Source organism: Lontra canadensis, unplaced genomic scaffold (assembly GCF_010015895.1).
Source record: "Lontra canadensis isolate GAN:19392208 unplaced genomic scaffold, GSC_riverotter_1.0 scaffold16, whole genome shotgun sequence".
Classification (NCBI taxonomy): domain Eukaryota; kingdom Metazoa; phylum Chordata; class Mammalia; order Carnivora; family Mustelidae; genus Lontra; species Lontra canadensis.
Window position 1 is genome coordinate 6213315 of NW_022631010.1, and position 25562 is coordinate 6238876.

At 39.5% G+C, this 25562-nt stretch overlaps 1 protein-coding gene across 5 annotated transcripts in view; it reads left to right on the top strand.

Moving 5' to 3' along the window:
- Positions 1–25562, top strand: part of EBF4 (EBF family member 4) — a 57292-nt gene that overhangs the window by 17173 nt on the left and 14557 nt on the right. The window contains exon 8 of one of the 5 annotated variants that reach the window (XM_032859039.1): positions 4965–5015. The exons of the other annotated variants lie outside the window; for them this stretch is intronic. Within the exon in view, the coding sequence (XP_032714930.1) occupies positions 4965–5015 (51 nt within the window). The remainder of the gene's footprint in view (positions 1–4964; positions 5016–25562) is intronic. 5 annotated transcript variants of the gene reach the window in all.

Below are 25562 nucleotides of genomic sequence, written 5' to 3' on the forward strand. Positions count from 1 at the left end.
TTTTCTCAATGAAATGGGAAGCCAGGTCAACAGTTGAGCATGGAGATGGTGAAGGAGACACTAGGGCCAAAAACAGGTGTCCAGGAGATTGAGTGGACCATGGAAATGTTGTGTGATTGCCAAGCAGCACTAAGGGCCTGCCTGAGGTTTGGGGTCATGAATTTGAAGTGAGAAATTTCTCCAGCCATGCTGAGCAGTGGGAGTACAGGTGCGGGACAGGTGAGTGGCTGTGTGTATGCAGAGATCAGGGTTTGCCAGGTGAGTACAAGGAGATATGAGAGGGCAGGAGAGTAAAAAGCATGTGCAAATGGTGTTTGCAAAAATGGAACAAGAAATTTAAGGGATAGGGAGAAGGATATGGGAGACTGAAGAAAAGGCCGGATGAATGGAATGTAGGTTCTGATGGAGCCAAACAATTTTTGAAGTTGTGGTACCAGAAAGGGGTTGAGCTGGATGTTAGAAGATGGATGGTTAGACCATGGGTTGTCTATAGGTAGACTTATTCGGGGAGATTGCATCAGTAAGATGTAGCCAAGGGAAGGTAAACACGAGGTCAGTGGAGGAAAGATGCTTACGGAATGCAGAGGACAATGTTTTGGAAGAATTCTCTATCTATGTTCATACTGAAATTACCACAAATTATGACAGGATCATTGTTCAAGTGTATATATAGTGATGCAGCAGGAAAATCTTCAGAGTGAAGGCAAGTGACCTTGGGGTTGAGAAATGACTGCAACAAGCAGTGGTCGCCATACTTTTTTGTCTTTTTCCATCATCGAAGTGAACTGTGGTATCCTGGTGAGTTTCATTTCTCTTACTGTAAGGTTGAGCATGCTTTTAGGTACCTAAATTCTATTTGTTTTTCCTTTTCTTGGAACTCTTTTGTTTCCTTTGCTTCTTTTTCTATGAAGGACTGGCTTTTGTTACTGATTTGTAGAAGTATGTATTAAGGAAATTAGCCCTTTACATGAGTTGCAAAAATTTTCTTTCTAGTTGATTGTTATCTTGTAACTTTTCTTAGAGTGAAACTTGCCCAACCTCTCAATCTTTTAAGTACTCCCAATTTTTGTCATATTTAGAAAGTCCTCTCTCACACCAAAATTATTTTTAGAACTTCATCCTGTGGTTTCTTCTGGTCCTTTTATGGTTTCATTGTTTACACTTAAATATTTGGTCCATTTGAAAAAATATATAAGTTGTTATGTCTCATATCATACATACAAAAGAAAAATACAACAAAATGGAAATTGAGAAGCATTAATAATTATTGTACACATGTGAACTGACCAACAAACTTAAAATTAGAACATTAAAAATATTACTGAAGCCCTCTCTATATTCCTTCACCATCTCATCATACCACTGCCTACCCCTCTTCTAAAGATAATAAGTAAATTGAGCTCTGTGTTCACACACAACTCTAAAAAATAATTTACGACATATTGTAAACACTATGTCTGGTCGAGCTTGTTTTTAACTTTATAAAAAGGATATTATGTTGTAGTAGTCTTCTAAAATGTTCTTTTTCAATTCAGCATTATATTTTTAAGATTTTTCTGTGTTGCTATATTTATAGTTGGTTGTACTTTGTTTTTGCTATTATAAGCAAAACTGCCCTGAACATTCTTGTCTGTCTCTCATGATTTGAACAGGTACAAGTGTGTGTTTAGGATGTAAACCTAACACTGGAACTGCCAGGTCATAAGGTGTGCCCATGATTAACGTTAGGAGTCAACGTCAGACCATTTCCAAGATGGTTGTCCTGAGCAATGCTCCCATCTAGAGTGACTGAGTTCCTGTGGCTCCACCTCCTCACCAGCCCTTCCTAATGTCAAATTTCTTAATGTTTGACAGTCTAGTGGCCACACAGGGACTTTTGTGGACACCTTAATTTGCATTTTCTTGATTATTAATGTAGGTTGAGCATCTTTTTTTGTTTGTTTGTTAGTATTTGCCTTACTTCTCCTACTAAGTATATGCTAGTCTTTTTTTTTTTAAGATTTTATTTATTTATTTGACAGAGATCACAAGTAGGCAGAGAGGCAGGCAGAGAGAGAGAGGAGGAAGCAGGCTCCCCGCTGAGCAGAGAGCCCGATGTGGGTCTTGATCCCAGGACCCTGGGATCATGACCTGAGCCAAAGGCAGAGGCTTTAACCCACTGAGCCATCCAGGTGCCCCTAAGTATATGCTAGTCTTTTGCCCATTTTTCTTTTTGAATTGTTTGGAGGATTTATACTGATTTAAATGGATCTTCATAAATCCTAGGTACTGATCCTTTGTCAGGAAAGTATATTTGAAGTATCACAGTGTAGTTGAACTTACCAGTATTTTCCTCGTGGTTTTTACTCTGTGCTTTATTTAAGAAATCTTTCCCTATTCTGAGTCATTAACTTATTCTTCTATATTTTCTTCTAAAGGTTTTACAGTTTTTCATTTTACATTTAGGTTTATAATCCATGTGGAACTAATTTTGGGGCATGGTATAAATTAAGGAATCAATGTAATTATTTTTACTCATGAATCACTAATTATTGTAGTATCATTTATTAAGTAGCTCACCCATTCCTACTGAACTGTAGTACTATATTTATTCTAAATCAGATTTCCTTCTACTCATGGGTCTGGTTCTAGACTATTTCTTATGTTCCTTTGATTTATTTGATAATACCTGTGCCAACATCACCTTGTTATAATCACTATAGCTTTTTTTTTTCTCAAAGATTTCATCTATTTATTTGACAGACAGAGGTCACAAGTAGGCAGAGAGGCAGGTGGAGAGAGAGGAGGAAGAAGGCCCCCCGCTGAGCAGAGATCATGACACTAGCAGAAGGGAGAGGCTTTAACCCACTATACCACCCAGGCACCCCAATCGCTTTATAAGAATGATATAAACAAGTGTGTAGGGCAAGTCTCCTATCCTGTCTTGTTCTTGAGGAGAGTATTGCATTTTTTTGACCTTTTGTGTTTCCATATAAGTTTTAGAGTCCACTTATAAAATTACACACACACACACACACACATCTTTTTTGGGGCTTTGATTAATATTACAGTTAACTTATACATTACTTTGGAAAAGAATTCACATCTTTATGCTACTGAGTCTTCCTATCCATGAATATGGTTTATCTCTCTACTTATGTATATTTTCTCTAATGCTTTCGGTAAAGTTTATAATTTTCTCAATAAAGGCCACATGCACTTAACTTTGTTTCATTTAATTCACGCATTAAATAAATATTTATTGAGCATCTACTATGTACAAGACATTGCTCTAGGCTCTAAGAATACTAGAGTAAATAAAGCAGACAAAAATATCTGTTCTCCTGGAGGGAGAAGACACAGGGGAGATAGGCAACAACAATAATTCTAAGTATGTCAGAATGTGATACGTGGAAAAACTAGAGAAAAATAAAACTGGTCAGGAATTTGGGGATTAGGCAAATGTGATTTTTAAGTAAAATGATCACAGGAGGCCAAACTGAAGGTGGAATTTGAGGAAGGATCTGAAGAGAGAATGAGCCTTTCAGGTGTATGGGCAGCTTATTTATGTTTATATTTATATTTTGTTGCAATTACAAATTATATCTTTTGTTATATTTTCTAACTTGATAGTGTACAGAAATGCAATTGATATTTGCATGTGAATCTTTGTCTTTATATTTGTTTTGCTTTTTCTGTGTAGATGGCCATCTTATGCAAACCATAACTTTTTTTCCTGTCCAATCCTTTTTTTTTTTTCAATATTTTATTTATTTGAGAGAGAGAGAGTGAGAAAGAGAGCATGAGCTGGCAGGAAAGGCAGAGGGAGAGGGAGAAGCAGGCTTCCCACTGAGCACGGAGCCTGACATGGGGCTTAATCCTGGGACCCTGAGATCATGACCTGAGCTGAAGGTAGACCCTTAATGGATTGAGTCACGCAGACACACCCCCTTTTTTTTCCTTATTTTATTGCTCTGACTAGAACCTCAAGTACAGCATTGAATATAAGCAGTGCCAATGGCATTCTTGTCTTGTGTTTGATTTTAAAGAAAATGTTTCCAGTGTTTCACCAAAAAGCCATTTGGTAGCTATACTCTATCAGGTTAAAAAAGTTTGGTAAGCAATTTTTGTTTGGGTTTTTTTTTTTTTTTAAAGATTTTATTTATTTATTTGACAGAGAAAGATCACAAGTAGACAGAGAGGCAGGCAGAGAGAAAGAGAGGGAAGCAGGCTCCCCGCTGAGCAGAGAGCCCGATGCGGGACTCGATCCCAGGACCCTGAGATCATGACCTGAGCCGAAGGCAGAGGCTTAACCCACTGAGCCACCCAGGCGCCCTGTTTGGGGGGTTTTTAAATCATGAATGGATACTGAATGTTACATGTTGCTTTTCTCTGTATGTATTGAGTTGATGAGATAGCCTTTCTCCTTCAAACTATTAATGCAGTGAATTTCATTAACAGTTTTCCTAATCCTGAATTACTCCTGGTATAAACCTAACTTGATAATGGTTTACTATATTCTCTATATGCTGCAGGATTTGCACTTTAATAATATTTTTAGAGTTTTTGCATTTATGTTCAATAGTGTTTGGCTTGTGATTGTCTTATAACGTCCAGGTATGAGTTTGACAGTTAGTGATATACCAGCCTCAAATAATTAAAAGGGGAATGTTCTTCCTTTTACTATTTGCTGGATGAATTTGTATGAGTTTGAATATATCTATTCCTTGTATGATCTGTTCCTTGAAAATTTGTTATAATTTGCCTTGAGTTTTCAGGGATGAAAAGGAGAGAATTTTTAAACAGTTGACTCATTTTTTTTTTTTTATGGTCATGGACAATTCAGGCCTTCTGTTTCTTTTTTACTCTGTTTTGGTGAGTTATATTTTTTAAGGAATTTGTACATTGTACCAAAGTTTTCAAATTTATTTACATAAAGTTGTCTGTAATGTTCTCTTATTTTTTGATCTCTGTTGTATTTTTAGTTATGAACTTTTTCCATTCCTGATATTGTTTGCAGCATATCTTTCTCCTTGGTAAGTTTTGCCAGCAATTTGTCACTTTTATTCGTCTTCTAAAAACAGTTTTTGGGGCACCTGAGTGGCATAGTTGGTTAAGTGTCTGCCTCTTGGTTTCGGCTCAGGTCATGATGTCAGGGTCATGAGATGGAGCCCCACATTAGGCTCCACACTCAACGTGGGATCTGCTTGAGACTTTTTGCCCTTCTCCCTCTGCCCTTTCTACTCATGCTCTCTCTTTATCTCTCAAATGAATAAATAAATCTTTAAAATATATATATATATATATACATATATATATATATATATATAAACAGAGTTAAAGTTTTATCAATCTTTTTCTAATGTGTGTTTGCTTTGCATTACATTAATTCTGCATTTATCTTTATTTTCTCCCTTCTTCATTCATTGGATTTATTTTGTTCTTTCCTAATTTCTTGAGTTAGATACTTAGCTCATTAACTGCTTACCTTCTTCCTTATGAATACAATCATTTAAGTCTGTCATATTTCCTTAAAATACTACTTTTCCTGCATCTCACCTTTTCACATCTCACATTTTTATTACCACTCAGTTTCAAGGATTGTTAAATTTCTGTTATGACTTCTTTTTCAATGCACGGGATATTTAGTGTTGTGTTTCCTTATTCTTCATTTTTCAATTAACTTTATGAGGTATGATCAGTATGCAATAAAATGGACATAAAGGGGGTGCCAGGGTGGCTCAGTGGGTTAAGCCTCTGCCTTCGGCTCAGGTCATGATCCCAGGGTCCTGGGATCAAGCCCTGCATCGGCCTCTCTGCTCGGCAGAGAGCCTGCTTCCCCCTCTCACTCTCTGCTTGCCTTTCTGCCCACTTGTGATCTCTGTCAAATAAATAAATAAAATCTTTTAAAAAATGCACATAAAGTATACAATTTGAAAAGTTTTGACATATGTATATACTGAAGAAACCATCACCACAATTAAAATAGTGAACATATCCTTCATCCCTAAAAGTTTCCTCATGCCCCCTTGGAATCTCTCCCTCTCTCCCCTTACCTCTATCCTCAGGCAACAATTTCTCTGCTTTCTGTCAATATAGGTTGGTTTTCCTTTTTTAAAATTTTATATAAATGAAATTATACAGTGTGTGCTTTTTTTTTTATCTAGGTGTTCTCACTCAGCGTAATCTTTTTTTGTGTGTTTCATCCACGTTTTTGCATGTATCAATAGCTCATTTATTTTTATTCCTGAGTGGTTTTCCATTGTATGAATATAACAGTTTTTGTGTGTGTGCCATCATCTCTTGATAGACATTTGGGTTGTTTCCAGCTTATAACTATTATTAATAAAAGCTTTACAAACACTTATGTACAAGTGTTTTTATGGACAAACATATTCATTTTTCGTAAGTAAAATCCTTGGAGTAGAATGGTTGGATCATATGGTAAAAGTATGTTTAACTTTATCAGTAATTACCTAACTGATTTCCAAAGTGGTTGTGCCATTTTACATTCCCACCAGCAGTGTATAAGAGTTGTAGTTCCTGTGCATTCTCATCAGCATGAGAATAGTCTATCTTTTAAAATTTTAGCCATTCTAGTAAGTATGTGGTGGTATCTCATTGTGATTTTTAATTTGTACATCCCTAATGACTAACAATGTTGAACATCTTTTCATGTGCTTATTTGCCATCCATATATTTTCTTTGAAGAAATATCTGCTCAAATATTCCACCATCATCCCCCCTTTATATTGGATTGTTTTATTACTGAGTTGTAGGAGTTCTTTATATATTGTGGATACAAGTCCGATATCTATTTTATAAAAATTTTTTCCCAGTGACTTGTCTTTTCATTCCTAACAGTGTTATTTGAAGAATACAAGTTTTTTAATTTTCATGAAGTCCAGTTTATAAATTTTTTCTTTTATGTATTGTGCTTTTTATGTCATAGCTAAAAAATCTTAAATCAATGACCTCAGCTTTCATTCAAGGAAACCTGATAAAGGAAATGAAATTAAATCAAAAGTAAGCAGAAGAAAGGAACTAATAAATGTCAAAATAGGAAACAGATAAACAGATAAACAGGAAACAAATAAACAATAGAGAAAATCAATGAAACCAAAAGCTGTTCCTTTAAGATCAATAAAATGGTTAAACCTATAGCCAGACTGATCAGAAAAAAAAGAGAATACATAGTTTGCCAATATCAGAACTGAGAATGGTGACATCACTACAGATTCTAGATTATTCAGTTGTTTTTTAATTATTTCATTTATTTCCTTTGTTGGCTTATTAGCCAAACTATTTTGTTACTTTAGTGATTGCTTTAGGGCTGAAAGTACACACCTTTAGGTTAGTGTAGTCTACTTTTAATTACATTACTTCATGTATAGTATGCTATTCTTGTCATGAATTCTATTTTTTTTAAAGATTTTATTTATTTATTTGACAGAGAGAGACACAGCAAGAGAGCGAACACAAACAGGGGCAGAGAGAGAGGGAAAAGCAGGCCTCCCGCTGAGCAGCAAGTCGATGCGGGGCGCAATCCCAGGACCTGGGATCATGATCTCAGCCAAAGGCAGATGCTCAGTGACTGAGCCATCCAGGCATCCCAAGAATTCTATTTTTATATGATATAAAAATCCATAATACATGGATATTTTTGTTTAAATAATTATTTTTAGAAATTTTAAAAATATGAAAAATATACATTTACCTATGTAGTTACCATTTCTACTGCTCTTCATTCTTTTCTGTAGACCCAGATTTCCATTTTTCTTATGTCTGAAGGGCATCCTTTAATATTTGTTTGTATTTTAACTGGATATGGAATTCAAGGTTGACTTTTGTTGTTAAGGTGTTGTTCCACTGTCTTCTCTTTTCCATTACTCATGAAAAATCTGGTACCATCATTGTCTTTGTTTCTCTGTGCATAAACATGTCTTTTATCTCTGGCTGCTTTTCATATTTTTCTCTTTATTATTCATTTTTTAAAGATTGTATTTATTTGGGGCAGCTGAGTGGCTTAGTGGGTTAAAGCCTCTGCCTTTGGCTCAGGTCATGATCTCAGGGTCCTGGGATCGAGCCCCACATGGGGCTCTCTGCTCGGCCGGGAGCCTGCTTCCCCCTCTCTCTCTCTGCCTGCTTGTGATCTGTCTCTCTCTGTCAAATAAATAAATAAAATCTTTTTTAAAAAAGCTAAAAAAAAGGTTGTATTTATTTACTTTAGAGATAGAGAAAGTGAGTGGGGGAGCAGAGGGAGAGGGACAGGCAGACTCTGTGCTGAACCCAGAGACAAAAACAGGGCCCAATCCCAAAACCCTGAGATCATGACCAGAGGCAAAATCAAGAGTTGGATGCCCAATCTACCGAGCTACCCAGGTGCCTCTCTTTATTATTCATTTTTAACAACTTAATTATTATATGCCTTGGTATAGTTTTTCTTCATATTTCATGTGTTTGGAGCTATTGATCTTTTTGGATCTATGAGACTACAGTTTTCATTATACTTGGAAAGGCTTTTTTAAAAGATTTTTATTTATTTATTTGAGAGACAGTGTGAACAGGGACAGGGCAAAGGAGAGGGAGCAGCAGACTTCCCACTGAGCAAGAAGCCCAATGTGGGGCTTGATCCCAGGACCCTAGGATCATGACCTGAGCCAAAGGCAGATGGGTTAACCAGCTGAAACACCCAGGTGCCCCGTTTTGGACAGTTTTTTGCCATTATTTTCTCAAGTATTTTTCTGTACACCATCTACCTCTCCACTCCTTTGGGAACACCGATTACTCCAATTACAAATGCTAAACTGCTTGAGGTTGTCCTGCAGCTCACTTTACATTTCATTTTAGAGGATTTTGTTTCGTTTTGTTTTTCATTTTGGATAGTTTCTACTGCCATGCCTTAAGTTCACTAATCCTTTCTTCGGTCCTGTTTCATCCATTGTTAATCCCTTCCAATATATATATATATATATTTTATTTAAGATTTTATTTATTTATTTACTTATTTGACAGAGAGAGAGAGAAAGAGATCACAAGTAGGCAGAGAGGAAGGCAGAGAGAGAGGAGGAAGCAGGCTCCCTGCTAAGCAGAGAGCCCGATGCGGGCCTCGATCCCAGGACCCTGAGATCATGACCTGAGCCGAAGGCAGAGGCTTAACCCACTGAGCCACCCAGGCGCCCTCCAATATATTTTTTATCTTAAATGTTGTGGTTTTCATCTCTACAAGTTTGATTTGTATATTTTTTTTAATATCTTCCACATCTCTGCTTAAATGTTTTAATTTGCCAAATTCTGTTGTAATTACTTTTAATGACTTTTTCTGCTAATTCTAATATCTGTGTCTATTCTATTTTAATTGATTGATTATTCTCATTATGGGCCTTATTTTTTTGCATCTTGGCATGCCTGGCAGTCTGTAATTAGATGCCAGACATTATGAATTTTTCCTTCTTGGGCTATGGATATTTTTGTATTCCCATAAATCTTCTTGAGCTTTGTTCTGGGATGCAGTTAAGTTACTTGTGAACAGTTTGATCTTTTTGAGTCTTGATCTCATGATTTATTAGATGGTTCCACAGCAATACTCAATCTAGGACTAATTATTCCCCACTACTCGAGTAAGACCTTCTTGAGTACTCAACCCAATACCCCATGAACTCTGAGTTTTTCAAGTCTAGCTAGTAGAAACAGGCACTAGTCCCATCTCTATGCAAGCACCAGGACTGTTCTCTGTATTCCTTTTGGGTAGTTCTTCATATGCACACACTGATCAGTACTCTACTAAATACTCGAGGGGGACCCTTCACAAGTTTCTGGTTTTTCTTTCTATGTACTTCTCTCCTCTATGAGGCTCTGTCCTATAAGTCTAGCTACCTTGGGACTCTTCAGTGCATCTCCTCAGTTCTGGGGCCTCCTAGCTCTGCCTTAGTTCCCCCTCCTGTGCTGTGGTCTGGAAACTCTCAAAGCGATAGTGAGACATTTGTTATGTTCACCTCATTTATTTCCCATCTTTTGGAGATCACTGTCTTTTGTTATCTGATGTCTATTACCTTGAAAAATGTTTTGTACATTTTGTCTTGTTTGTTTTATTTTTAGGCCATAGGTAAATGTGGTCTCTATTACTCCATCCTGGTTAGAAGCTGAAGCAGAAGTATGGTTTTTAATTCCCAAACGCGGTATTTTAAAATTTATTTTTGTTATTAATTTCTAACATAATCGTGTGTCTAATAAGTCTAACACTTTGTATATATGTCCATTTAATCAATACTTTTTAAAGATCTTATTTATTTGTTTGAGAGAGAGAGTGAGTGAGAGAGAGCACAAGTTGGGGGAGGGAGAGGGAGACACAGACTCCCCACTGGGCAGGGATTCCCAACCCAGGGCTCCATCCCAGGACCCTGGGATCATGACCTGAGCTGAAGGCAGATGCTTAACTGCCTGAGCCGAAGGCAGATGCTTAACTGCCTGAGCCACAGGTCCTCCTAAATCAAGATTGAGTGGTGAGTGGCTCAGTTGATTGGGTGTCTGCCTTTGCCTCAGGTCATGGTCCTGGGGTCCTGGGATCAAGCCCCACATTGGGCTCCCTATTCGGTGGAGAGTCTGTGTCTCCCTTTCTCTCTGTGGCAACCCCTGCTTGTGTTCCCTCTTTCTCTGTGTGTGTGTCAAATAAGTAAATAAAATCTTTAAAAAAAAAAAAAAGATTGTTAACTGTATCGTCCAGTTCTGTCTTTATTTATCTTTTTCTGCTTGACCTATTAAAAATTGAGAGCTGAGATTATAATCTTCACTTGAATTTTCAGCTTATCTTTATCTTTCAATTTTATATATATGTGTGTGTATATATATATATATATATCAATATTTATATATAGTAATATCAAAAATTGATGGAACCCACAAAGATAGGCCAAAAGTTCATGTGGAAGATTAATATATACAATATGTAATTAATAATATATATATTGGTGACTATTTTATTGAGTGTGGAGAAGTTTTAGAATCTTATAACTTTTTTCTGGGTTGAACTTTTTATTGGCATTTATTGGTCCTTTATTTCTAATATATATTTTGCTTTAAAGTTCATTTTATCTAATACTATTTACAGACTCTCTTAACTTACTTTTGGTTCTATTTGGATCATATACGTTTATTCATCCTTTATTTTCAACCATTATGTGTCCTTATGGTTCAAGTATTTCTCTTTTAACAGCGTATTGCTGGATTTTTTTTTAATTGTATTTATTTATTTGAAAGAGAGCGAGTGAGAGAGAGCATGAGAGGGGAGAAGGTCAGAAGGAGAAGCAGGCTCCCCATGGAGCTGGGAGCCAGATTCAGGACTCGATCCCTGGACTCTAGGATCATGACCTGAGCCAAAGGCAATCACCTAACCAACTAAGCCACCCAGGTGCCCCGGATTTATTTTTTAAATCCAGTCTATTTTTTAACTGACAAATTTAGTACATTTTCTTTATTGAGATTATTGATTTATTTCAACTATCTTACTTTGTGCTTTTTATTTGTTCCACCTCTTCTATGTTTGTTTTCCTTTCTTACTATATACAAAAATTGAGAATTTTGTTTGATGTATGTGTTTCTTATGCATTTTTCCCTCTACTGATTTAGAACTTTATTCACTTAATTTCCATTCTTTTAGTTATTACCCTTGAAATTTAGTATGTATTCTTAACAAAGTCTTAATTTCTTTCCTAATATTGGAATCTTGGATGGTGGTGTGCTGGAGCTGGCTCATATCAGTTCACAAGAGCTAATTATTAGTATCTCTTCTCAACTCCATATTCAATGACATCACACTGGTAGCTTGAAATCAGTCATGGAGGGAACATATATAGTCATGGAAATCAACAAACGTTATAATCATGGGTTCCCCCACCCGGAAATTATTGTTGAATATTTACCAACTCACCACTGATCTTAGACAGTTCCATTACCCTGCCCTATTTATAAGACATGTGGTCCAGAATTTTAATTCTTTTAAAATTCCACACATTGGGGGCGCCTGGGTGGCTCAGTGGGTTAAGCCTCTGCCTTCCGCTCAGGTCATGGTCTCAGGGTCCTGGGATCAAGCCCCACATCAGGCTCTCTGCTCAGCAGGGAGCCTGCATCCCCCTCTCCCTCTGCCTGTCTCTCTGCCTACTTGTGATCTCTGTCAAATAAATAAATAAAATCTTTTTAAAAAATTCCACACATTGTTATTATTTTTAATTATGCATGAATTTTTTTTCTTTAGATTTATTAGGGTTTTGTTTTTTGTGGGTTTTTTTTGTTTTGTTTTTGCTTATCTTTTTTTTTTTCCTTGTATCTTATAACTATCTCTGGGGTCCCTTTCTCTCCTTCTGAAGTACATCTTTTAGAGGTTCCTAATTTAATAAAGATCTGTGGTGGTAAACACCATGCTCACTTTTGTTTTACTATCAGTGTCTTTATATCACTGTCTTTCTTGAAAGATGGCTTTCCTGGGAACCTAATTCTATATTGATAGTTAGTTTTTTACTTAGCACTTTGAAAATGTTTCCACTGTTGCTGTTGAAGAGTGCAGCATAACTGTCATTCTTTTGCCAGCAAATCTTCTTTTCTCTCTGTCTGTATAGAAGAGCTTCTCTTTGTTTTTTGTTTTTTTAAGATTTATGTATTTTTTTTTAAGATTTTTATTTATTTATTTGACAGACAGAGATCACAAGTAGGCAGACAGGCAGGCAGAGAGAAGGAGAGGAAAAAGCAGGCTCCCCACTGATCAGAGAGCCTAATGTGGGACTTGATCCCAGGACCCTGGGATCATGACCTGAGCCAAAGGCAGAGGCTTTAACCCACTGAGCCAGCCCAGGCTCCCCTTCTCTTTGTCTTTGGAGTTCTTCAGTTTACTTTAATGTGCCTGGTTGTGAATTTTTTTTATCCTTCTTAGAGTTTGTTGATCTTGTTTCTATGGATTTATATCTTTCATCACTTCTAGAAATTGCTCAGCCTTTGCCTAATTTTACGTCTTGGTTGTATTCTCTCTTTTCTCCTTATGGCACTTTTTATAAATATCTAACTGTACTTTCATTTTTTAAATTAACATATAATGAATTATTTGTTTCAGGGGTACAGGTCTGTGATTCATCAGCCTTACACAATTCACAGCACTCACCATAGCACATACCCTCCCTAGTGTCCATCACCCAGCCACCCCATCCCTCTCACCCCCCTCCACTCCAGCAACCCTCAGTTTGTTTCCTGCAATTAAGAGTCTAATATGGTCCATCTCCCTCTTTGGTTTCGTCCTATTTTCTCCTTATGGCACTTTAAATGAAACTCCAATTTAGATCTTTAATCCTATCCTCCACATATCCTAAACAATTGTGTATGTCTGTCCTATTTTTCTCTTTATACTGCATCCTGGGTAATTCTTTTTCATTCATCTCCTCACTCACTAATTCCCTTTAGCTGTATCTAAACTATTGTTTAATTTATCCAATGAGCTACTAATTTCAGTGATTTTATTTTCCATTTCTAAAAGTTTTATTTAGTTCTTTTTCAAATATGTCTGTTTACTTGTGGGGGGTGTCTCTTGGTGCTTACTAATTTTTTTAATTAACTTTTTGTTTCTTTAAAATGTTTGTGGTTATTTTAATTCAGTACTTGGTAATTCCAGTATCAGAAGTCCTTGGGTTCTATAGCTATTGTTCATTACTTCTGCTGACTCTTATTTGTGATGGCTTGTTTCTTTCTTTGATGTTTTTGTTGTTATTATTGTGGTAGTGATTATTTTATCTTATTTTAGCTCACATTTGGTTGAATCACATCAGGACCAGAACAGGCTATGCTCTCCTCTGGAAGGATTTGTTTGATTGTACCAGGAGGAGGCAGTGCTACCAAACTGAGACCTTTCTAGGATCTTCAGAGGATTCAGGGACCTCATCTGAAGTGGTCCCTATTCTCCATCCCAGTGTGTTTGTATTGCCATTTGACACCAGTACAACCCTAATATTTGTGCTAGCTCATAGTTCATAGCTCCCACTTAGATTTCAACTTCTTTTTTTTTTATTTTTTTTTTAATTTTTTTTTTTTTTAAAGATTTTATTTATTTATTTTTACAGAGAGAGATCACAAGCAGGCAGAGAGACAGGCAGAGAGAGAGGAGGAAGCAGGCTCCCCGCTGAGCAGAGAGCCCGATGCGGGGCTCGATCCCAGGACCCTGAGATCATGACCTGAGCCGAAGGCAGCGGCTTAACCCACTGAGCCACCCAGGCGCCCCTCTTGTTTTTGGTTTCTCTCTTTTTTTTTTTTTTTTTTTTAATCCTTGGATTTTCCTTACTTTTGGCTAAAACTTCAGGATATGGTCATATTGGGAAGGCACTTTATTTATTTATTCATTTACTTATTATTTAAGTAGACTCCATGCCCATTGTGGAGCCCAGTGCAGCACTTGAACTCATAACCTTGAGATCACCTAAGCTGAGATCAAGAGTTGGACACTTAACTGACTGAGTCAGCCAGGTGCCCTAGAAAGGCACTTTAAAGATATGTAGTCTAGGGCGCCCGGGTGGCTCAGTGGATTGAGCCTCTGCCTTCGGCCCAGGTCATGATCTCAGGGTCCTGGGATCGAGCCCCACATCGGGCTCTCTGCTCAGCGGGGAGCCTGCTTCCCCCCTCTCGCTCTCTCTGCCTGCCTCTCTGCCTACTTGTGATCTCTGTCTGTCAAATAAATAAATAAATAAATAATTTTTTAAAAAAAAAGATATGTAGTCTACCATAATACTGGAAGAGGAAATCATCCATTTGGAATTTACTCTGGTTAAAGTTAGGAAGTATGGGTTCACCTAAGACACCTGAGTGGCTCAGTCAGTTAAGCATCTGCCTGTCTCAAGTCCCCTGCTCAGTGGGAAGCCTGCTTCTCCCTCTCCCTCTGCCTTTCCCGCCAGCTTGTGCTCTCTCTCTTGGTCACTCTCTCTCTCTCTCTCTCAAATAAATAAATAAAATCTTAAAAAAAAAAAAGAAATATGCGTCCACCTGTATTTTTTTCTGATAGCTCCTGTTGTCCCAACAACAATTATTGAATAATCCATCTTTCCCCTACCAATTGTAAATATCACCCATGTTGTATTCTAAATGCAATTATTTGCATTTCTGGACTTTCCATCCTATATCATTATTCTGTCTATTTATTTATGTGGGAGTACAATGCTTTTAAATTTTTGAATATTTATAATACTTTTTAGTAACAAATCTAGTGCTTCTCTGAATTACTCTTATGTTTTAGAATTTTCTCAACTATTCTTTTATTCTTTTTTTTTTTCTTTTTGAGAGAGAGAGAGAGCACAAGTTGAGGGGGGAGTAGTGGGGGCAGAGGTAAAAAATCAAGCAGACTCTGTGCCGAGCATGAACTTGACATGGGGCTTGATCTAACAACCCTGAGATCGTGACCTGAGCTAAAATCAAAAGTTGGATACTTAACCGACTGAGCCACCCAGGTGTCCCCCCAACTGTCCTTAACTATTTTTTATATTAACTGTATAGTCAGATTGTCTAGGCCATAAAAAATTACTTACTGATATCATTTTTTAAGTTGTGGTAAAAAAAAAAAAAAGAGTAACAAAATTTACTATCTTTATCATTTTAAAACATACAGTTCAGTAGTGTTAAATATATTATCATTGTTGGGCAACAAGCTTCCAGAACTTTTTCTTTCTGCAAAACTGAAACTCTGTATCCATCAAGCAACAACTCCCATTTTCTCCTCTCCCAGTCCTGGTAGCCACAATTCTACTTTCTGTTTCTCCAAATTTGGCTACTTTACATACCCCATATAAGTGGAATCATACAGTATGTCTTTTTGCAACTGGCCTGCTTCACTTAACATACTCTTCTCAAGCTTCATCCATGTTGTAGCATATGACAGGATTTCCTTCCTTTTTAAGGCTGGATAGTGTTCTGTTTTACATACGTACCACATTCATCCATCAGTGAACATTTGGGTGCTTCTATCTTTTGGCTATCATAAATAATGCTGCTATAAATATGAGTGTGAAAATATCTCTTTGAGACCTTACCCTTTGGATATATAACCATAAATGCTATTGCTGGATCATATGACAGTTCTTTTTAAAATTTTTTAAGGATCCTCATACTGTTTTCCATAACAGGTGCACCATTCTACCATTTCATCAAGAGCGGACAAGTGTTCTAATGTCTCCACTTCCTCACGAACACTTGTTTTTATAGTAGCCATGCTAATGGGTGTGAGATGATATCTTATTGTCTTTTTTTAATATTTTTTTATTTTAAATAATCTCTACAACCAACGTGGGGTTCAAACTCACTACTCCAAGATCAAGAGTCACATGCTCTACTAACTGAGCTAGCCAGGTGCCTCAGTATCTCATTGTTTTGATTTGCATTTCTCTAATGATAAGTGATGTTAAGCATCTTTCAAAAGATGGCTTATTGGCTATTTCTACATCATCTTTGAAGAAATCTCTATAAAGTCATTTATGCGTTTTTGTCACTGGGTTATTTGGTTTTTGTTGTTATTGAGTTTTAGGAGTTCTTTATATATTCTGGATATTAACTATTTTTCAGATATGTGATTTGCAGATATTTTCTCCCATTCTGTAAGTTGCCTTCCACTCTGTTGATTGTATGTCATATTTACTGAGATTGTGTTTAATTCAGATTAACCTAGGTGGAAATGAAATCTTTACAATGCTAAGTCTTGAAAGTATCGTGTGAAATGTAGCTCATTTATTGTATAAGTGGGAATAAGGAGGGTTATTCAAGTCTCCTATTCCCCTGTTGATCTTCTGCCTAGTAGTTCTGTTATTGAAAGTAGGGCGTAAGAGTCTTCAATTATTGTTGAATTATCTATGTCTTCCTCCAATTCTGTCATTTTTTTATTTCTTGTATTTTGGAGCTCTATTATCAGGTGCATATAGGTTTATAATTATTTCTTTCTGACAGATTGACATTTTAACATAAAATGTCTTTATCTCTTATAATAATTTTGTCTTAAAGTCTATTTAGTATGGTATTAATAAAGTTGCTCCTGCTGTCTTCTGTTTGGTTTTCTTGATATCTTTTGCAACCCTTTTATTTTCTTCCTATTTCTATCTTTGAATCTAAACTGTGCCTTGCATAGATATCATATAGTTAGATTATGGGTTTGTTTGTTTATTTATTTATTAAGATTTTATTTATTTATTTGACAGAAAGAGGTATGGCAAGAGAGGAAACACAAGCAGGGGAGTGGGAGAGGGAGAAGGAGGCTTCCCACCAAGCAGGCAGCCCAAAGCAGGGCTTGATCCCAGAATCCCAGGATCGTGGCCTGAGCCAAAGGCAGATGCCTACATGACTGAGCCACCTAGGTGCCCCTAGGTTATGTTTTGTAATCCATTCTGCCAATCTCTGCCTTTTAATTTGAGTACTTGATCCATTTGCATCTAATGTACTTACTGATAAAATAAGATTTATGTCTGCCATTTTGCAGTGTGTTTCCTATCTGTCATATTTCCCTATTCCTCTATTATTGCCTTTTTGTGTGTGTTAAATTGATATTTTCCAGTGTACTGTTTTAATTCTGTTATTGTTATTACTGTATTTTTAAGTAATATTCTTAGTGGTTGTTCTGGGAATTACTATTAATATCTTGATTTAAAACAATCTAATTTAGGGGTGCTGGGTGGCTCAGTTGGTTAAGCATCTCATTTCAGCTCAGGTCATGATCTCAGGGTCCTGGAATCAAGCCTAGCATCAGGCTCCACTCTCAGCAGGGAGTCTCTTTCTCCCTCTCCCTCTGCCCCTCCCCCTACTTGTGAGCACCAGACTCTCTCTCAAATAAATAAATAGAATCTTTTTTCTTAAGATTTTATTTATTTATTTATTTGACAGACAGAGATCACAAGTAGGCAGAGAGGCAGGCAGAGAGAGGGAGGGGAAGCGGCTCCCTGCTGAGCAGAGAGCCCAATGCGGGGCTCGATCCCAGGACCCTGAGATCATGAACCGAGCTGAAGGCAGAGGCTCAACCCACTGAGCCACCCAGGTGCCCCTAAATAGAATCTTTTAAAAACCAATCTAATTTAGGGGCATCTGGGTGGCTCAGTCGTTAAGCGTCTGCCTTCAGCTCAGGTCATGATCCCAGGGTCCTGGGATCAAGCCCCGCATCAGGCACCTTGCTCAGTGGGGAGCCTGCTTCTCCCTCTCACTCTGCTGCTCCTGCCTGTGCTCTTTTGCTTTCTCTGTCAAATAAATAAATAAAATCTTTAAGAAAAAAAAATCTAATTTAGACAATATCAACTTAGTTTCAATATATGTAAAACAATGCTCTAATACAGCTCCATTGCCTCAATTCTCCTTTGTTAGAGCCTTGTCAGTCAATCACATTGTATTTTTACACATTATAAACACATCAGCACAGTTTTATAAATACTGTGTCTATTAATATTTATTTTTTTAAAGATTTTATTTATTTATGTGAGAGAGAGAGAGATAGAGTCAGGGAGAAAGCATGAGCAGAGGGGAGAGGCAGAGGAAGAACCAGACTCCCAAGTAAGCATGGAGCCTGATGTGAGCCTTGATCCTAGGACCCTGGGGTCGTGAACTGAGCCGAAGGTAGATGCTTAACCATCTGAGCCACCCAGGTACCCCATCCACATTAATACTTCTTGCAAGAAAGAACTAACTTCAAGAAAGATCACTAACAAGTCAGGAATTCTCTCAATTTTTGTTTATCTGAAAATGTCATAATTCATCTTTCATATTTATTTAATTTTTCAAAAATTGATGCTTCATGTTTAAAGGATAGTTTTGCTGGATGTAGAATTTTTTGTTGACAATCATTTTCTTTCACAACTTTGAATGTCATCCTTCTATTATCTGACCTCCATAGCTTCTGATGAGAAGTCAGCTCTTAATCTCATGAGGATCTCTTGTAGATAATTGTTGCTTCCCAGATTCTGTCTTCAGCTTTTGACAGTTTGAGTATGATGTGTCTACATTGTGGATCTCTTTGAGTTCATATTACTTGGAGTCCATTAAGTTTCTTGGATGTGCAGGATAATGTTTTTCACCAATTTCAGGAAGTTTTTGTCAATTATTTCTTCAAACCTTCTTTCTGCCCATTTCCCTTTCTTCTTTCCTGTTGGGGCTTCCATTATGAATATGTTAGTATGCTTGATGGTTTTTCACAACATCTTAGATTCTTTTTACTCTTCTTTGTTCTTTTTCCTTTCTGCTCTAGAACTAGATAATCTCAACTGACCTATCATCCAATTCATTGATTTTTTGTTTTTGTCAATTCAGATATGCTGTTAATTTTATCTAGAGATTTTTCACTTCAGTTATCCTTTTCAGCTCCTGAATTTTTTTTTAAGATTTTTTTAATTTATTTATTTGAGAGAGAGACAGAGGGAGCACAAGCAGGGGGAGGGGCAGAGGGAGAGGGACACGGAGAGTCCCCACTGAGTGGGGAGCCCAGTGCTAGGCTCAGTTCCACAACCCTGAGATCATGACCTGAGCCAGAGTCAGACACTTATCAGACTGAGCCACCCAGGTGTCCCATAGTTCCTGAATTTAAATGTGGGGGGTTTTAAAAAATAATTTATATCTCTTTATAGGTGTTCTCTATATGGTAAGGTATTCTCATACTTTTCTTCAATTCTTTTAAACATGGTTTTCTTTAATTCTTTAAACATGTTTAGAATGGCTGATTAAAGTCTTTGTCTAGTAAATCTAATATGTGGACTTCTTCAGGGACCATTCATATTAATGCTTTATTTCTTGTGTATGGGCCATACTTTCCTGTTACTTTGAATATCTCAAAATTATTCATCAAAAACTGGGCATTATAATAATATAATGTAATAAATGGAAATCAGTTCCTCCTTCCCAATGTTTGTTGCAGTTAATCTTTGTTTACTTAGTGACTTTTGTGGACTAATTCTATAAAGTCTTGTTGTGTGTGGCCACCAAAGTTTTTGTTCAGTTAGCTTAGTGGTCAGCTTATGATTGGACAAGCATTCTAAATGCCTTAAACCAATTTGTCTTTAATCATTTGCCAGATCATTTGCTGCATATGTTTTGCATCATTTCCTGCATATGCATGTTGTCATTGTTCTAGCAATTTACAGCCCTGACTTAAACTCTACTTCCTGTTTGTGCAGGTTTTAGGATCAGCCAGAGATGAGAGACTAGGGCATTCCAAGATCTTTCCTGAACATGTGCTCTTCCTTGCACATGGACATGACCTCCTAGATCTCTAGGAATATATGAAAGTTTCTCAGAGTCCCCCTATGAACATGTCATTCCCACTTTTTTCCTTTACAGGTTTTGGCCAGACTCTTGTTTGCCCCAACTACTGTCACTGCCTCCAGCAACAGCAATGTTAAACTATTGCCAACGGTTGTTTTCAACAAACACCCTCAGGATAGGGATTTTCCCACTAAGCAAGCTCTGGTGCAGCTCAAATGACTATTCCTGTGAATGGGGTTGTCAGGGAGCTACCAGACAGATCAAATAGTGACAGTTGTCTGAGAATACATATTGAGAAGCTCTAGTCTTTTTCTTGTAGTAGCTACTAGGCACTAGTTTTCCCAGCTGCCATGGTTGCAATGCTGCTAATTTTCAAATCTACTACAGAGCTAGAAAGAAGGGGATGATAATAGGGCAAATGAAAATACTGCAAAGCTCTCTGTTATTAAGATTCATTAGTTTCTCTTGAGTAAATACTCCTTGGTTTGTGCAAAACTTTTGTTATTTCAAGTTCTGAAAAAGTTTATTTCAACAGTTTTAGTAGTTTTTTTTAAGATTTTATTTATTTGACAGAGAGAGATCACAAGTAGGCAGAGAGGCAGGCAGAGAGAGAGAGAGAGAGAAGTAGGCTCCCCGCTGAGCAGAGAGCCCGATGAGGGGCTTGATCCCAGGACCCTGAGATCATGACCTGAGCTGAAGGCAGAGGCTTAACCCACTGAGCCACCCAGTCACCCCTATTTCAACAGTTTTTGCCTTTGTTCCTCTTGGTGTTATCAGAGAATAGATTTTCACAGCTCCTTTCCCTGCAATTCTCAAAGTTCTATGTCTGCAACTGACATTTTTTATCTAAGTACAGGATTTTACTTTCCTATTAAATGTGATTTGGGGGCTTTGGTCCAGTATTCATCCAGTCAGAGTTAATTTTGACTGTTGAATTCCATCATGAATCAGTGAGCACCAGGTGTGAGGCAGGTACTGTGATGGATGACTGGGGAAAAACAGGAAAGTTTAAACAATGATTCCTGCCCTCTGAGAGCTTACAGAGCAGTTGAAGAGATGAAACATAATTGTTTAAGCCTTTACATATGATACAAGGAAATAGAGATGAACGTAAAGCTTAAAGACAACACTGTCAATAGAACTCTGTCCAAAGATAGAAATATTCTGCACTGATGAATGTGGTAGCCAACAGCCACATGTACCTTGGGCACTGGGCACCTGAAATGTAACTACAATGACTGAGGAACTGGATTTTTAATTTTATTTAATTTTAATTAATTCAAACTCAACCACACGCAGCTACCATGTTGGACATCACAGCTCTAAGACTAATGATTTTCTTGATCAGCCTAGTGTGAGAGTGGGTGGGAAGCCTACAGCTCTTCTCCTCTGGCTCAGAGGGGTGGACTGGAGCTGTGGGCTACGATGCATTCTGGCATGTAACTGTGCCTGGTGCGCAGTGATTTTGTAGTGATACTGTTGAAACAGGCTGTGTCTGAGCCACCTGGAGGAGATAAGCTTTAGTTTCCCCTGTTGTGGGCAAACTTAAACCCCAGTCTCTAGGTCAGGCACAACCTGACAAAGGCAATGATAACAAGGGGTTGTGAAGGCTGCAAAAGAATCAACCTTCCTTCTTAACCCAATGGTCAATGCAGGATTCACTGTTTTTCTCCACAGCCAATAAACAAGTTCACAGTAGTGTCCATCTCCTTCCACTCTTTCCAGTAGGGTCTCTTTGCATCCACGGTGATGCTGCAAGTACATGCTTCTGTCTGGGGCCCATTCTGGCAATTCTTCTTGGGGTCCTGGAACCTCACTGCTGGGTCAATGCTGAGGTGGGACTGAGGTTCCCCTCTTGCCTGCAGAGTGAACTGCACTTCCTTCCCCACCCCACTCCTTTCAGAGCTGGGAGCATTTGAGAGAGAAGCAGAGAGGGTTCATGTGAGACTCCCCCATGACCCTTAGGGCTCCCCAAACCACCCCCGAGGGGCCACCCAAGGACAAGGGTCTCCAAGCCACCCCCTAATTCAGAACGGGATTTCTGGAAAAACCTCACCCAGGCTAAGGCAGGAGGGGAGCTATGGACAGTGCCCCCAGAGGAGGAGAGAAGTGCAGGCATGAGGAAGTCGGGGGGACCACAATAGGTGGAGTGGAAGGTGGCTAGCAAATTACCTGTCTGCAATTTCAATGATAAACTCTCTCTGTAAATTTAAGGGTTATTCAGAGTTGGGAGATTCAAGCCAATGTGGAATGTCTGGCCAGATGACTTGGAGCAAGGCCCCCACCTCCCTCAGCTTCAGTTTCCTCATTTCTAACAGGGAACTGACTCTTAACCCACCCCATAGGGATGCTGCGAAGTTAAGTCCGATGTACTTATGCAGGGCCTGCCATAATATCATATCTTACCCCAGCCCACCTTCACCCTGATGGCCCATCTCAGAGAACTAGCCTCAACAGCACCAAGAAAGTCACTTAGAGCTAACTGACCACAGTCACAGATGAGCAGGAAAGGAGTCTGAGCCTCTGCCAGGGGTCCTGGGAGGTCTGGGGCTGGAATGGAATTGCCTCTGAATGGGAAGGGAGCAACACTCAGCCTTCTGTCCTCTCTGTCCTGGGTAGCTTGGCACATTAAGGAAAGTGTCAGGCCTTGCTGACCTCCAGCCTCTGCCTCTCTCATGATTCATAAATAGGAGGTACCAAGGTTTCTGCTCACCCACCCAAAAAGCCGGAAGAACTCACAACTTCTCTTCAGTCTATGGGACCCCTCCGTTCCCCTTCATATTCCCAAATTACTTACAAGCACATCTCCCTCCTCTATGGATTACATATCTGTCCATCCCTCCCGTTCCCCATCCCTCCCACCTTTTCTCCATCCCTGCTCCTCTTCTGTTCTTCCCTTGGAGTCTAGCATCCTGCATTCACAGAGGACTCCCAAGGCTAGGGGGTGGGGGGGATGCAGGACATGTGTGTATGTCTCTGTCCACATGGGCACAAAATGGGCTTCATGCTCAGGTGACCCATGGTAACTGTGCTCCTGCCTGGATCTGGTGCTTCACGTGGGGTGCCCAGAGACCTCCCATTAGCAGCCCCTCTATCCCACCATCCCTCCCTCGGGAAGTGGAGTCACCACCGCACTTCATGGGCAGCTGGGGGCCCCATATCAGTCTCTTTACCACCTCTCCCCCTCTCCTCAGGCCCCATGCCCAGCCCTGAGGTTTGGAGAGCCTAGTAAGTGCCCTATCAACATGTTAATCAAATTACTTAGGAGCTAAAATTGACGCTGTTCATTAATTATACAAGATTATGCTAATTGCGCATGCAAATGCATGCAGGGGAACAGAAGGTGTTCAGGCGCATGGTGGGCCATTAGCATAGAGGATGGGGTGCGGGTGCATTGGCATGCTAATGTATGCGCCCCAGCTATTTATAGTCCCCCAGCCCATCTGCACTGCAGCCACCTCTGCCCCAAGTAGGGATCATGGTGGAGAGGCCAGGTCTAGGCCTAGCAGGTGGCTGTGGCCCTGGGGACACTCGTCGTTGGCTGCTGCCCCAGGCCAAGATCAGGAAATAGCATACACCATCCCCATCTGGGCCACCCCAACCTGGGCCTGGATTATCACACCAACCCCCTTGCTTACCATCCCTAGGTGCCCACTTCCCTGGAGGCAAGACACTTCCCAACGACACAGGCAATAAGGCACCCTCTGCTGACTCCGCATCACTCACAGTTTCCATAATCCCGCAGGATTTGATGCCAAACCCCCAGACCATGGTCCATACCCATTCTGCTCCACCTTGTCAGGTACCACGGGGAAAAGTGTGCCATGCATGCCCCCAGTCCTTGGGCGGGACTGTTTATTCCCTTTGCAGGAAGGGCCCTTGCCTCTTCCTCCTCTTTCAGGGAAAATGCCCCTGGTCTTTCAAGACCCCAGATGCCCAAGATGAAATGCGACCTGTAGGAGCCCGCCCAGCTCTACCAGGCACAGTGGCTGGGGCACTTACACTGGGCAAGTTGTGTCCACCACTCTGTGGTATTGACTGGGCTTCAGGTTTCTCTCTTTCCTGCTGGATTGTAGTTTCCTTAAGACCTTGTTCACCTCTAGATTGCACTGCCTGACTCATGTAAGGTGGTTAATACATCTTTTTCAGTGGGTGTGTTGAATGAATGAGGGAATGAATGGTCCAGTCCTCTAGAAATTCCTAAGCCCTTGAGCTGGGGTCAGGGAGCAGCAGACAGGGAGGGACAACAGGGCACAGACCCTGCCTCGAGAAGATGTTCTGTTTCTTCGGAGGTTCATGGGCTCAAAGGCAAGCCCTTTGGAGTCCAAATGAGCAGAGGATTCCCCTGGCCCCCATTCCCCATCCCAGGCTGTAATGCCAGCTGTAGACTTAGAAATAAATATCCAGGTTTATTCTACGCTTTTCTCCCAATCTGCTTTTTCTCCCAAGGTATTCTCAGGACGCTTGTTTGGAAGATGCTGCCCCAACCTGTGTATCTGTTCACATCACTTCCTCTTTCTTGATCCGTACTATCCCATAGAGTCAGTAGCCCTGAGGCACATGTGACTCTCAGTTTAAATTAAAATGAAACAATGGGGCACGTGGCTGGCTCTCAGTGGAGCATGGGACTCTTGATCTCGGGGTTGTGAGTTCAAGTCCCACGTCGGGTGTAGAAGATAACGTAAAATCAAAATCTTAAAAAAAAAAAAAAGCAAAGTAAATAAATTAAAATGAAACCAAACTGGAAACAGTTTCTCAGTCACACTGGTCATATGTCAGGTGCTCAGTGGCTACATGTGGCCAGTGGATATCATTTTGGGAAAAGCTCCGTCGGACCGCGCTTGTGATCTACGCGTCCCTTCCCCCACTCCGGACAGTCCTGTGGTTGTGAGCATCCTTGGGCTTCATCCTGCTCTTTCATTTACTAACAGCTTTGTCTCTGGAAGTGGGAATGTGATTCCTGCTCTAAGGGAGTCTCCTGTGGGACATCAGGAGGACAAATGTGGTGCAAAACTGTGACATGGTATCTTAGGATGAGATTCCAAGAAGCAGAGCTGGAGATGAGGGCACTCATGAAAGGGGTTTATTGGAGGAGAGCTCTGGGAAGAAAAAGAGGGAAACAGCAGCTACAGGAGCAGCTTAGCAAGGAGACAGTCTCCGCTGGAGTCTGGCACCAGCCTGAGCCCTTGGGGAGTTCTGGAATATGAAAAGCACAGGGAGTTGGTCCCCCATGTGATGTCAGTCTGTCTTTGGCTGGGGGCTGCTGGCGAGGAGCTTACGCTTCTGGCTGAGGATAACTTGAGGGGAGTTGGGGGAGCTGTGAGCCCTTTAACAGCCAAGGC